General features: G+C 43.6%; 1 protein-coding gene across 17 annotated transcripts in view; it reads left to right on the top strand.

The window, feature by feature from the left end:
* The first annotated feature begins 1,169 nt into the window (after positions 1-1,169).
* Positions 1,170-15,301, top strand: part of LOC112267385 (histone-lysine N-methyltransferase MECOM) — a 198,385-nt gene continuing 184,253 nt past the window's right edge. For 6 of the 17 annotated variants that reach the window (XM_042297260.1, XM_042297269.1, XM_042297267.1 and 3 more), the window contains exon 1: positions 1,170-1,686. In XM_042297260.1, coding sequence (XP_042153194.1) covers positions 1,650-1,686 — 37 coding nt within the window. In that variant the 5' untranslated portion in view covers positions 1,170-1,649. The remainder of the gene's footprint in view (positions 1,687-15,301) is intronic. The other 11 variants (XM_042297274.1, XM_042297272.1, XM_042297273.1 and 8 more) reach the window with 4 other exon arrangements.

Raw genomic sequence — 15,301 nt, 5'->3', positions numbered from 1 at the left:
TAAAGTATGTATTCTGAAAGTGGTCTCGAGAACAGTGAGTTATTGCAATGAATGAAAACTGTTTCCATTTAGGCTAATTGAGCGCGCTGCCTCGAGCTGTAGCTGTGGGTCTGAAAGGCTGCATGCCTGCCTGCGCCGCAAGCCACCCTCTCCAGCACACGGGTGTACTTAATAGCACCATTTATATCATTACTTTGGGGCTAGGCTGAGGTATACCCACAATAAAGTCCCTATATTAACCTTTCTTGACTTGGTGACTTAAATTTACTTGGTGATTTCTCTAAACTGTAAGTATGTTGGATGAATAACTTGAGATAGTATTTTCCTTAATGACACCTTTATGAAAATTTAACATATAGTTTGACAGCGAATGTATTTGACTGAATTGGATAACACACACACCCCACGCGCATGTTCTATTGATAATGTGGTACTGACTCAATTGCCCACAGTTATCAAAAACATACCCACCACCTTTAAACCTGAATTCATATTCCCGAGAGGTATTTTAGCGTAAATGGGGTCCAACCTATGGACGTATACTTGCCGTATTGAAAGGTATATTGGACATCGGCCAAAGGGATGTCTTATTTTTGTTCTTTACAATTTACATGATGTCATTACTTAAATCAATTTCAACATACTTTGGAATCAATAAATCGAGTTCACAAGCCATTAAAGGGTTCACGTGCAAGATCAACATGACCTCATGCGGATCTAATTAATGAGCAATTACCTTAATTATACTGCGTTTTAATTAATAAACAAATACACCTTGCAGTTAATATCTCTCCACTACGACTATAGTGCAATAGCCCAATAAGATTGTTGGGGTTTTCATTGTTAGGTTCATCGGACCAATCGTAAGTTGATACAGTAGTGCCCAAAATCCGATAAGTGTGAAACAAAGTAAAACAGTTCAATTGTGCATCAGCTTTACACAAAAGTTAAAATAGACTATTCGAGTTCAACAACATCGATTTTGGTTATCAATTTGCAAGCAAGCGATGGAATTTATACATGCACGCCAGCAGAAAGGGGTTTTAATTCAAAGTATTAAACAGATTTATAATTGTCACCACTTCACAAAAAAGCCTCGGACAGCCTCATATTAGAGCTGTCAGTTCGACTGCCCACATGCCAGGGGAGAGGAGGAGGGATTCATTCATTTCCTAGTGTTCGCTGTGATGGTCAAAACACAATTAAAACTTATAAAACATTTAATGAAAACGTTTCACATTAGTAATTTAGCCGAACATTGATGAATGTGATTTCATTTTAACACAAAAGGTAGGCATGCATGGTGAGAGTTTGAGAATAGTTCATTATAATTAATGTCTCCGGCTCTCCGTAGATTCGAGGTCGTGTCGGCTCTGTTTCATATTCCGTGATCTTTAAAGATCTTACACGAAGGGATCTCTGCGATTGCCATCTGACTAGATCAGTCATATCAAGTGATAAATCGTTCCAAACTTTTTTGGCGGTGCTGCCAGTTTGGCTATGCGCATGTGCGAAGGTGTCCAAACTGACAATGCTGGAGAGATAGCGAGTCTGGATTGAGAAACACAGAGAAAAGGACAGAGAAAAAAGAAAAAGGAGGAAAAGATCCAAGAAAAAATCTAACAAACCCACGCCGAAGGACTGGCATCATGAGGTCCAAAGGCAGGGCACGGAAACTGGCCACAAGTAGGTGCAATATCCCTTTCTTTGCCTTTTGAAACTGCCATCTTGTAAATGTGTAGCTATATCTCAGTTATCAATGCTGTTTCGCATCTAAAAATTAGGTACAATATATTGTATCTTGCTTACATGAGTGTCAGTAGAAAATATCCCCCACTCACGACTGAGCAGAGGTACAGTACAGTTGGGAGAAGAAGTTGGTTCAAGGGTTTCGAGTTAATGCTGTCAATGCCAGTTCGTTTCGCGAATTCAGAAAAAAACAATTGGCGTTTTAAGTTATGAAAAGTTGTGCAAACGGGAGAGGCACTTCTCAGGGAACGAACTTCTATCGTTATTGGGTTGTGCTTTGTATAGTGGGCGCTACAGCGTTGGCCAATTCTCGTCCGGTCCTGCGACGCTGTTGTTGCACGCGCTTGGTTTCTGTATACTTCAATTTGCAGAAGCAACTTTGAAAAGGCAGGTTGCCTCATTCAGACTTCGGAAATGAAAGATCCAGAATGAAGGACTTATGCATTTTAAATATAATCAGGTACCATTGCTGACAAAAGTCCAAAATATATATTGTTGCCTTGTTAGATGTAGCCTAGAATAAATGCGTATGGGTGTTCGCTCTACCTATCATTACGTTATAGCCTTGGGTTATTACGCTGTATTGTAGCTTTATTATGGTGTATTTCGTTTGTGCAACAAGTACAGCATCTATGTTATATAATTAATGTTACGGTCTGTGTACAAAACGTATTTACATCTTTATGTTATACAGAAATGTAATGATGTTTGTGTTTTACCACTTCACATTGAAGGGCACCGAGGCTTTGAACGCCAATATTCTGTAGCCTAATACAGTATTTCTGTAATTGATTGAAACGGTTAAATTATTCGTCTGAGTTCTTTCTGAAAGCAATTCAACCCCCAAGGGAGCAACACACTGATTTTGGTAAAAGGTGTTTACTCCAATAAAATTGTATTGTGATCTATGGCAATCTCCCAAAATGCACCACAATGTTTATATAATATGTAGGCCTATCTCTCACATCAAAAAGTCAAGCAGATGATATAGCTATAATAATTATGTACAATCCTTCAAGTAGTTTATGCTACAGAAGTAAACGTTTTCGATAATTATTTCAAATTGTGTATAGGCCTATTGCAATGTAATTGCATTTTCTGAGTCAGTAACATTTTCCATTGTGTTTAACCTTTATGAATGTGTATAGCCAGTAGGCTATTTTTTTGCAGTCATTTTCTGAGATTAACAAAAAAAAAACATTTTCAAATTTTAAGCATATCATTTGAATATTTTGAATGATAGTTTTCTCATGTCTGGACAACAGTGTAGCCACAGGTCAACACCGGTAGGTTGCAATCCTGGAGCCAGGGATCGCGGGTGTTATTCTTTCAATAAACGTCTGAGAGACCTGACAGTCTTGTTATTGTGTGTGTAACTTTCTGCCTTAAACATATATTCCTGCTACAAATTGATCATTTCTCTGGACCTTTCTGGAGCTCAGACAGATGAGAAATTACCTTAAACCCTTTCCTCTTTAGGATATTAATTATTTAGGCCTACAAACTCAGTGGATGACAGTCATCCAACCAGCAGTGTTATTTTGAAATCGAATTGTGAGTGTTTTATTTGTTCAAACAATACTGGGCATCTTTTCCCATTTGTGATGTAACTTAACGATAATCGTACCAGATGCATCGTTATTTACGAGCCAACTTTTTAAGTGTTTCCCAAACAAGCACGTAGAGAGGACGTTTGCTATATGAGTTGTTAGACCATTTGTCGATACTTGATAGGATGGAAAGAAAAGCAGCGCTGCTCTCGGATCAGCTTTCTCCATTCAAATCATACCTTAACATAAAAGTTATTCCATAATACTGACGATGGATCAGCTCCTAGAGACATATTGCCACCTATGGCTGCAAATAGGCTATTGACGCGGCTAATTATGCTTTCCCAATAATAATGCACTAAATCACAGATTGGGCACGTCATTGAGCACATGTTGTCACACATTAAAAACATTGAGCCAAAAAATTACAGACAGTAGCCTAGACGCAAAATATAACTAAATGTATTGTACATGAAATTGATTTCAATATGATTGAACTAGCCTATATAACCTATAACCTATGTATCTTTTAATGCAGTCATCTCAGTTCTCATTTTAATCATAATTATACCCTTCACTTGTTTGTAGCAATTGCAAATACTTTGGCAACTTTTTATGTGTAGTCAACTTCATTCTGAAGTTATCGCAGTCACCAGGTCCGGCCCTAGCCTTTTGGGGGCCCTATGGGAAATGTTGTTTCAATTTCCTCCAATTCTACACATTTTGCCATGGGATGCAGACAAAATGGTGCAGTTTAAGCAACTTTGCTGCAATACTACACATTTTGCCATGGGGCAGAGAGAAGATTTTACCATTTTATAAAACATTTCTTGCAATTCTACTCATTTTGCCATGGTGTGGAGAGAAAAATGTGCAGCTTTAAAGCTATTTTTTAACATGACTTATGCCATGTTAATATGATATCTGAGTGAGGGTGACTAACAAAATCAATGGGGGCCCCCTGGAGGTCAGGGCCCCTGAGCAAGTGCCCTTTGTGCCCAATCAATAATTCAACCATTATTACTACAAGTTTAGAAACTGGCTAGACTCAATTTACCAATCTAAAAATTGTTAGCTGACACAGGCTAAATGAGTGACTGTCAGTGACTGACATAACAAGAGAGAAACTTCTGATGGACATCTAGATAACTCTCAACAGTAAGTTGAGACCCCAACTGAATTCCCCCCCAAAGTATATATATCTAATATATATATTTAATCATTTTTGGGTCTGGGGCACTATAGGCCGGGTGCCCACAGCGACCGTTTATGTCGCGCCTAGAGCCGGCCCTGGCAGTCACAGTCAGACAGATAGAATCAAGATGTTTAGGCTAGGTTTAGCGAAGATCTTTTGTGAATAAAGTGATGTGGAAGGGCAAAAAAACATATATTGATGCACTCTACGAGTGGTCTGGATCACTCGTAGATGTGCAAAGGTTTTTTAAGGTTACTAACGAATGCTATGGGAAACACCTCAGCTACTAAAAATACATCGTTAGATGGTTCTAATGATGATCTCAACGCTACGAAGGCTCTGAGGAAGGAGGCCCTGACACAAAGATAAAGGTGTTATACGTGTAGAAATAAATCCAGTTTACATGTTGTGTGCTGCCTTTGTGTACAAGCACCCCCCGGGGTTATGCAAGTATTTGTGGATTTTGTTCTGTGCAAGATACTTTACAAATGAGATGCATTTTTCACATCCGTTTTATTTTTGGGGGTTGGCTATTAGATTCAGTGTGTTTCAAATTGCTCACCAAAATACATTTCCGAAGGGAAATTTGACGTTCAAAATAAACTTGAATGGATCACATTGAATTGACAGCACCAATACGAGTCGAAGAGCTTTATAACCATAGGCCTACTTTTAATGTGAAAAGTTTGTCTGGAAGAACTTTAAGAGTTAAACAGACAGGGACACTGTAATTATTTATTTCCTGTGCTTCATGGATTTGTCTCATGAGCTTCGGTGTCATTGCAGGCCCTTTGGCCTTTGGCACAGAGGATCTTTCGTGACGATATGAAATAAACCCATCAGACGGCCAGCTCTCATCAGGATCTCTTATAGACTGTTGTTTATGGCAACATGGCCCAGTGTTTACAGAATATGTGTGAAAAGCAAACGATATACATATTATTCTGTGATCACTAACAAGGCAAAGGGCACACACACACACACACACAGCAATAATGGTTTAGTAGTGCATTTAGTAGTGGTTTTGGCGCCTGCTGCAATCTGCCTAAATATTAACAGTCCCTTGAAGGAATGCGCTAGGCTACAGCACCAGCCGGTCTGCCCATCCAGTTCCAGGCATAGTTCTAAATCATTACTTATAATCTGAGAATAGGGGGCTAATTTGAGGTATATTTAAACATTATTATTTACTCAAGATGTAAGAGGAAGATTTCTAGGCTACCTATTAAGTCAGTGGGAGAGAATGTTCTGATAGCTCGGCACAGTTTCCCCCAGGGAACTGGGCCGTTCTGGCCTGTAGCCAACACTGCACAATGTCAACAGTGAATATTTAAATTCCCAGACTCCCCATAAGAGGTCTGCCGGTAAATGTGTTCAGTGTGCGGCCTGTCCTGATAAGTTCTGTTCAGAGGCTGGTCCTGTAGGTCTCCTCGCGCCACAGAGAGTGTTTGTGCTCGAGCTCGATTGATGTGCGCATGGCAGGCAGATGATAAAACACAGTGGAGTGAGTTAATGGAGGGGGAGTTGGTAGGTGGGGAGGTGGTAATAGAAGTGGGATTGGTGGTGGAAGATTAGTTCAGATGTCATATGGGAGTCCCCCCCCCACACACACACACACAAAATAAAAATAAAACAAATGATTTGTCCTAATATCATACTTCAGCTAGGACTATAGGCCTAAGCTAACTCCTTGTCTGCCTAACGTTAGTAACCAATGTGCCTCTCAACTAAATGCTCAGGGGGTAGTGTGAGATATCTGACCCTTGGTGTACCACTTGTAATGTCCTCAAAAAGAAGAGATAAGACTCATGTGAATGCTGAATTGGATTCCATTTTTTTCATGCACTACCCCTTGTATTTAAAACAACATACTTTTGGTTTATTCACACATATATGAACGTGTCTTTTCAGACATAGGTTGAAACAATGAGAGGATATTAGACATGCTCATAGTCTGCTCATAGTCTGCTCACCCTATAGTCACCTGTTGTCCCGTAGGTGCACAGCAAATTTGAGATCAACATTTTTAACACTCACAGTGTTAAATTGAACACTTCGAAATGATGTGTGACCCACCAAAATAGTGTTAAACTAACACTTTTCAAAGTGTTCACAAACTAGCACCCCTAGAGTGTTTTGTAAAGCCTTATTTGGATATTTCCCAGCGTGCCTTTCAAGTGAACATGAGCAATACCCACCCATGACTGTGTTTGTTAGTGACAGTTGTGTTCATTGATTTTTAGTTCTAAAGCCTTCACCAAGTGACTGCTTATGTGAATGTGTGAACCCTAAGTTATTAATTGTTGTATAGTATAAGATCAATTTAACAATCAATGTGCATGCAGAAACATAGATTTTCAAACAAACTATTCTAAACATCAACCTGCAACAAAGCATTCTGGGAAGAATGATAATGAGGCCCCTCCCACATCTTTTTCACTGAGAGAATAAACATAAATGAACTCACGCAGTCCAGTAACAACAACACCACGCAGTGTTGATTCCAATGTGAATTAAATAACACTGCGTTGATTCATCGCATGTGGTGTCAATTTCAATCCCACTGATGTTAACCCCACTAGAATCAACACTCAGATAGAACACTCACAACACGTCTTACCTTAACACCAAGAGTTGAACACTTGCAAATGTGTGTCAGTTCATGTGAACAGTCCATAAATCAATTGCTCTCGCCATAGACCCATGCACTGAATTTGAAATTAAATTAAATGTATTTGACATTTCTAAATAAAAATGTAGAAAAACATGATTATTATGATGTTATTTTTGATTCCCAAATTGCTTTGGTGGGTTAGTATTCCCTCAGAGGCAGGAGTGAAGTCTAGCTAAAGCTGATTATAAGCTATAATCATTTTAAGACTGCAGGTCAACTCTGTTGAGGACTTGCTGTAAAGAACTATGTGAAATTGAGTCAGTATGCCCTACTCATCAATATAAAGTGTGTGTATGTGTATATTAATATACACTGCTCAAAATAATTAAGGGAACACTTAAACAACACAATGTAACTCCAAGTCAATCACACTTCTGTGAAATGAAACTGTCCACTTAGGAAGCAACACTGATTGACAATAAATTTCACATGCTGTTGTGCAAATGGAATAGACAACAGGTGGAAATTATAGGCAATTAGCAAGACACCCCCAATAAAGGAGTGGTTCTGCAGGTGGGACCACAGACCACTTCTCAGTTCCTATGCTTCCTGGCTGATGTTTTGGTCACTTTTGAATGCTGGCGGTGCTTTCACTCTAGTGGTAGCATGAGACAGAGTCTACAACCCACACAAGTGGCTCAGGTAGTACAGCTCATCCAGGATGGAACATCAATGCGAGCTGTGGCAAGAAGGTTTGCTGTGTCTGTCAGCGTAGTGTCCAGACCATGGAGGCGCTACCAGGAGACAGGCCAGTACATCAGGAGACGTGGAGGAGGCCGTAGGAGGGCAACAACCCAGCAGCGGGACCGCTACCTCCGCCTTTGTGCAAGGAGGAGCACTGCCAGAGCCCTGCAAAATGACCTCCAGCAGGCCACAAATGTGCATGTGTCTGCTCAAACGGTCAGAAACAGACTCCATGAGGGTGGTATATGAGGGCCCGGCGTCCACAGGTGGGGGTTGTGCCCAACACCGTGCAGGACGTTTGGCATGAGAACACCAAGATTGGCAAATTCGCCACTGGCGCCCTGTGCTCTTCACAGATGAAAGCAGGTTCACACTGAGCACGTGACAGACGTGACAGAGTCTGGAGACGCTGTGGAGAACGTTCTGCTACCTGCAACATCCTCCAGCATGACCGGTTTGGCGGTGGGTCAGTCATGGTGTGGGGTGGCATTTCTTTGGGGGACCGCACAGCCCTCCATGTGCCCGCCAGAGGTAGCCTGACTGCCATTAGGTACCGAGATGAGATCCTCAGACCCCTTGTGAGACCATATGCGGGTGCGGTTGGTCCTGGGTTCCTCCTAATGCAAGACAATGCTAGACCTCATGTGGCTGGAGTGTGTCAGCAGTTCCTGCAAGAGGAAGGCATTGATGCTATGGACTGGCCCGCCCATTCCCCAGACCTGAATCCAATTGAGCACATCTGGGACATCATGTCTCGCTCCATCCACAGACTGTCCAGGAGTTGGCGGATGCTTTAGTCCAGGTCTGGGAGGAGATCCCTCAGAAGACCATCCGCCACCTCATCAGGAGCATGCCCAGGCGTTGTAGGGAGGTCATACAGGCACGTGGAGGCCACACACACTACTGAGCCTCATTTTGACTTGTTTTAAGGACATTACACCAAAGTTGGATCAGCCTGTAGTGTGGTTTTCCACTTTAATTTTGAGTGTGACTCCAAATCCAGACCTCCATGGGTGGATAAATTTGATTTCCATTGAGAATTTTTGTGTGATTTTGTTGTCAGCACATTCAACTATGTAAAGAAAAAAGTATTTAATAAGAATATTTCATTCATTCAAATCTAGGATGTGTTATTTTGGTGTTCCCTTTATTTTTTTGAGCAGTGTATATACAGTGCATTCAGAAAGTATTCAGACCCCTTCCCCTTTTTCGCATTTTGTTATGTTGTAGCCTTATTCTAAAATGGATTAAATAAATAAAAATCCTCATCAATCTACACACAATACCCCATTATGACGAAGTGAAAACATATTTTTAGAAATGTTTACACATTTATTAAAAATAACACATTGAAATACTTTACATTTATATTTAGACCCTTTGCTACGAGACTTGAAATTGATCTCAGGTGCATTCTTGATTGGAGTCCACCTGTGGTAAATTCAATTGGGAGGTGAACAAGAACCTAATGGTCACTCTGACAGAGCTCCAGAGTTCCTCTGTGGAGATAAGAGAACCTTCCAGAAGGACAACCATCTCTGCAGCACTCCACCAATCAGGCCTTTATGGTAGAGTGGCCAGACGGAAGCCACTCCTCAGTAAAAGGCACATGACAGCCCGCTTGGAGTTTGCCAAAAGGAACCTAAAGGAGTCTCAGACCATGAGAAACAAGATTCTCTGGCATGAATGACAAGCGCCATGTCTGAACAAAACCTTGCACCATCCCTACAGTGAAGCATGGTGGTGGCAGCATCATGCTGTGGGGATCTTTTCAGCTGAAAGGACTGGGAGACTAGTTAGGATCGAGGGAATGATGAACAGAGAAAGGTACAGAGAGATCCTTGATGAAAACCTGCTCCAGAGTGCTCAGGACGTCAGACTGGGCGAAGGTTCACCTTCCAACAGGACAATGACACTAAGCACACAGCCAAGACAACGCAGGAGTAGCTTCAGGACAAGTCTCTGAATGTCCTTGAGTGGCCCTGCCAGATCCCGGACTTGAACCCGATCAAACATCTCTGGAGACACCTGAAAATAACGGTGCAGCGACGCTCCCCATCCAACCTGACAGAGCTTGAGAGGATCTGCAGAGAAGAATGGGAGAAACTCCCCAAATACAGGTGTGCCAAGCTTGTAGCGTCATACCCAAAAAGACTTGCGGCTGTAATCGCTGCCAAAGGTGCTTCAACAAAATACTGAGTAAAGGGTCAGAATACTTATGTAAATGTGATATTTTTAAATGTTTTATTATACATTTGCAAAACTTTCTAAACACCTGTTTTTAGTTTGTCATTATGGAATATTGTGTGTAGATTAATAAGGGGGGGAACTATTTAATCCATTTTAAAATAAGGCTGTAATGTAGCAAAATGTGGAAAAAGTCAAGGGGTACGAATACTTTTTGAATGCACTGTATGTATATATGTGTGTTTATGTGTGTGTGTGTGTGCATGCGTGCATGTAGGCAGGCCTATAAGCCAATTTAAACTTGATCCAAAAATGAGGCTCTGTATGGATGGTGTGACGCAATTGCGGCGCCTCTGGAGGCACGCAGAGGCCAAATTGAGCTCGTGCACCTCTCAAATGTTGTAACAATGCGGAGGGCTCTGTATATCTCTGTATTGACATGATTGGTTGACATAGGTGAGGGTGGGAGGTCCTGTATAAACACAAACGTACTTCCTTGACAACTTCCTTCACAACAGCTCTACTCTGCTCAGTGAACCACAAGAAGTATAAAAGCCCTGACTTCTGCAGAGGCCATATCACCGTAAATGCTGTATGGCCAATGCAGACGACAGATTGACCATGCAGCGCCCTTAAGAGAGTGTAAAAAGCGCTGCATGGTCAACCCTATGTCTGAAGTGGGCATACAGCATTTATTGCAATGCAGCCTCCTCAGATGTCAGGGCTTTCATACTTCTTGCGCTTACGGAGCGGAGCAGATCTATTGTGAAAGACAGTTGTCAAGGAAGTGAGTTTGTGTTTATACAGGACGTACCACCCTCACCTACCATCAACTCGCGCCCATAAATTGGCTTTAATTCTGCGCTCGTACGTGCATGTGTGTGTTGGTGTGAAAGCGCGTGGCGCATTCTGCCTGTCAGCGCCTCCTCCTTGCCGATGATTGCTTCCTCCTTGCGTTGTGCAATGGGCCATGCGTCTGACGTTTGTCTGGCGGACCTCATTAAAAGGGGTAATGTATCGTACCATTTAAAAGGTGAGAGGGAGTGGGCACGATCTGAGAGACCCTATTAAATAGTCATTGTCTTGTCGCAGCGCTCTTTGCATGCGCTCCCGCTCCGTTTAGATCCAAACGTCGGTAAGCAATTGTGCGGTATCTCCCTGAGCAATGAACCGTCACAGCTCGTCATTTTTCACGTGCGCTGTGGGCGATAATATGTTTATATTATCTCCCGCTTCAGCTCCTGAAAGCATAGGCCTAAAGTCTAAAATGGGATACATTAAGTTGTTCATTCGTAGGCCAAAATATTTCATCCAAATGCGTACGGTAGGTAGGCCTGATTTTAATGTAGACCTTTCTCATTCTCAACCATATTTAGTAGGCTGGCTTTTAGGGACAAAGAGGGAGCTGAATGGTTTGGTTGCATAAGGAAAACCTTTTAACATTTTTTGGGGAAAACACATGTCAGGGAACAAACCAGTCTTATCGGTCATTTCCAAAATGTACTTTGAGTTGATGTTGAAATAGGCAAGAAACCCAGAAAAGAGTGGTAAGCTACTGTATTTGTCTGTCTCAGTCATCTCAGTTTATGCTCGTTGTAACAGTAATATTTTGTGCTTGTGTGGTATGTGCAAAAAACTAACTTTCATCACTGTGTGTGTATGTGTGTACGTGTGCTTATGTTTAAATTTGGTAAGATATTGGTTTCTGCGGGTGCAGTGTGACAGTGAGAGAGCCCCTCTCATCCATCAACGCCCCCGTCTGTATGAGTCGCCCATCCCCTCTCCTCACCCACTGTGTCAGAGAAGGGGGTCTCTCTATACCCCCACCCCCACCCCACCAGGTCTCTGATGTTAATGACACTGTGACCATACCTCTATGCTGTAAACAGTTAGGCCTAGTTACTAGGTTAGTGGTTTGTTTATGTGTTGTTGTCAGGGCGATGAAGGATGGCCCTGTCAGTGGGTTTCAGGAGCCCCTGGTTCCCCATTTGGTCCCTGGGGGCCCGGCTCAGTGGGTAGCCCTAGGGACCCGTGTCACAACATCCCCTCCTCTCACTCTATCTAAAATGCAGAGTCTGGCATCTCCAATCACCTTTTAAAGAAAGACAAATAAGCCTAAACTATAGGTTTCTGAGTGTGTGTTTGTGTGTGTGTGTGTGTGTGAGTGTGTTTGTGTGTGTGTACGCAGCGCTGTGCTGTGATGGGTGAGGGTGAGGCAGGAGTGATGAGGGTGGGTCTATGGCACGGCGACCCAGAGTGTGGGAACACCAAGGGAGGAGGCTGGGGGGGATGGAGGAGGGGGCCACATGTCAAGCCTGGGAACCAGTGTGTGTGTGTTTACCGCAGGGAAACCGTACCAACACAGAACAATGAGCTAACCTTACCCCCTTCTAAATAAAAAAGTCATTTCTGCTTTCTTCCCAAAGGTCAGTGAGTTAGAGATAGGGAGGTTAACACAAAAGGCTACAGTCAGCCTGGCGACTACAGTCTGGGCCACTCGGGTGCCAAGGCTGAGGTCATTATCAACAGCAGGCCCAAGCTAAGCATATTTTTTTATATATGTGTGTGTGCGTGTGTGTGTTACAGAGAGAGGAAGATGGAGAGATAAGAGAAAGTGAACATTCCTGTTGGTTCAAACCATTCCCCTAACATCTGATTGATTTGTGTGTCTGAGTGCAGTAGTTATTGTGTAGACACATTGCTGATGGTGCAGTCTCTTTCCCCTCTATTAATGAGGCAATATGATTGGTTGGTGCGTGTGGAGGAACAACCTCCCTTAGCTAATAAAAGGACTTCAATCATGTAGCTGCTCCAATCCATTACCTGGAGCAGGTATCAACTAGCCTGGATCCCAGATCGGTTTGTGCCGCCTTGCCAACTCCTTGTCATTACACATGGTACCCAGGGTAGGTATCAGCTAGTGTCACCTCCATGCCAGCACAATCCCTCACAGTCACAGTCACACCAACCTCTCTCAGTCATACTACTACAGGCACTCTGGTCTGGGGAGGTTTGTAGCATGGGGCGGATGTGGAACGTGTGGGTTAAATAAAGGGGCTTCTGTCTTAGGGCTATTGAAGACAACCTGGTGCTTTCTATGACTGTTATATACACCTGCACTCTTTTGTGTACTGCACTGTTGCGGGAGCTAGCACGCTAGCATTTCACTGCACCTTTTATACCTGCTGTAAACTGTGTATGTGACGGATACATTTGATTTGACGCGGATGTTTTTCTGCAGGTTTATGCCATAAGTATATGTGAGTTTGTTCATGCCTGAACAACAGGTGAGTAAACTCTCTCACTCCCTGTGTAATGCAGTAGGCCACGTCCCCATGGGGATTGGGTGCTCAGGTGTGTGCGTGATGTGTTTGTGCGTGTGCATGCGTACGACAGTGTGTTTGTGCGTCTCCATGTGTCCATGCGTTTTTGTATGTTGTTCTTAATAATGTCTCTGTTGTTAAATATTGGGAGTTCTGCCGGCAGAGCGGGTTCTTTCTTTCTCGTACTGGACTGGAGCACAGCCACAAACAGGAATTATACAACAATCGCTTTGTGAGAGCGCCGATAACAGTGTGTTCCAGCACAGTGGGATCTCCTGGCGGATTGGGGGGGTGGGGTTTCAGGGCTGTAGCTGAAGGCCGCTAGGCTGTGGCGCTCGGTTATGATTAACTCGGGAGGAAATAAAGAAGGAGAAGAAGAGATCAGGTCCATCTGTAGCTGAGATGGAATGGTGAGATGGCGGGGGCTGTGGTGTACACCTTTCATCTCAGCCACACCAAGCCCCCGCTATCTAGCCTGGAACCTCATTAACTGGTGACCTCTGACCCCTCAGGACGGGAGAGATGAGGGGAGGGAGACATGATCAAAGCCTGGGGTCATTTCTGATGGAAGCTTTACCTGATTGTTGGCGATAGCCTCTGTCTTATCAGTGTTGGAATGGCGATACGTTGATGAATGCTCCGGATGCTTTGTGACGTGAAGAGCGTCCACATCGACCCCCTCAGGTGTGAGGGACAGGAACATGTCGTACCCCTGTCCTCGGTGATGTGTCTGGATCATTTCCCCCTCCTGTGTGTGTGTGTGTGTGTGTGTGTGTGTGTTGACGGTCAGCCAGGGTCACAGTGGGGGGAAGGAATGTGCCTGTTGGAAAGAAATGCGGGGCCGGCTGATTAGCGCTCTGTCCGTACCTGCCGGTTTACTGGACATGCCTCAACGATGTGATTGTGATGATGAGACTAAGGAAAAACGTCGGAGAACAATAGAGACAGTGGAGATTCCTTTCCAAGACGCATTCCAGCAAATCTCGCGGCCGGTGGCCCCCGCTCGGCGCTTTGATGAGCCTCTCTCTGGGCTTCCTGGGATTGTCGCCCGTCCACAAACACAAAAACAAAGCCAGCGGTAGAGCGAAGCTACCCGTCCTCCTCAGGATGTCCTGTTTTGATTAACGTTAGCATCCCTCCCGGCCCTGCGGCAATATTATTCTAACACTGCTAGGAGAGCTGCAGCTAACTGACACAGACACTTTTCCACTCGGTGAACCCAAAGGTCAAATCTTCCACAATGAGCTGGGAAGAATAGGTGTGCTCTTTAAAGGGGAAGTCATGTGATGTGAGTGGAGCGAGGCCTTCGTGTGGTGTGAGTCGAGAAGCTCCGGCCTAGACTACAGATCAACGAATTAGACGCTCATCCGTGGTTCTCAAACATTCATTTTAGGTATTAACTCAGAATTTCAAAGTCTTAAGGGTGGGCATTAACTTTGAATGGTTAAGGTACGGGATGAAGTTTGGGATAGACTTAAAGCAAAAATCTTTTAAAAAACATCTTCTCACTGCTGGTTTTGAACTTGCAGCCTTTGGAATGACAGGCACATGCTTAACCCATCCACCACTCCGGTCCACAACACTCTACCAAAACCGAAACCCACTTGAAGGTAACAGCACTCACTGTTGCCCCTAGTGGCTGATGTCCACGTCATCTCCGCACATCCTCAGACATGGATGGCTGTCGAATACTGACTTGAATCACGGGTGACCTGGCTGTACAGATTGGGGAACAGTTGCAGCTTTGGGTCGAGTAGAGAGGGATTGTGGGCCTCAGTTCTGGAGCGGACACACAGGCCCAACTCCCTTTCTCTTTCCACTCTTCCACCCTGTTTTGACTCTAACCGACACCAGCCAGCCCCTACTTCTCTCCCTCTCTCTCTCCCCGTCCTCTATCCCCCCATCTCTCTCGGAATCAGAGAGCAGTGAAGTGGTGAGG

The sequence above is a fragment of the Oncorhynchus tshawytscha genome, linkage group LG14 (assembly GCF_018296145.1).
Source record: "Oncorhynchus tshawytscha isolate Ot180627B linkage group LG14, Otsh_v2.0, whole genome shotgun sequence".
Lineage (NCBI taxonomy): Eukaryota > Metazoa > Chordata > Actinopteri > Salmoniformes > Salmonidae > Oncorhynchus > Oncorhynchus tshawytscha.
Note: the sequence above shows the minus strand (reverse complement) of the source record. Positions and strands in the feature narration are given on the sequence as shown.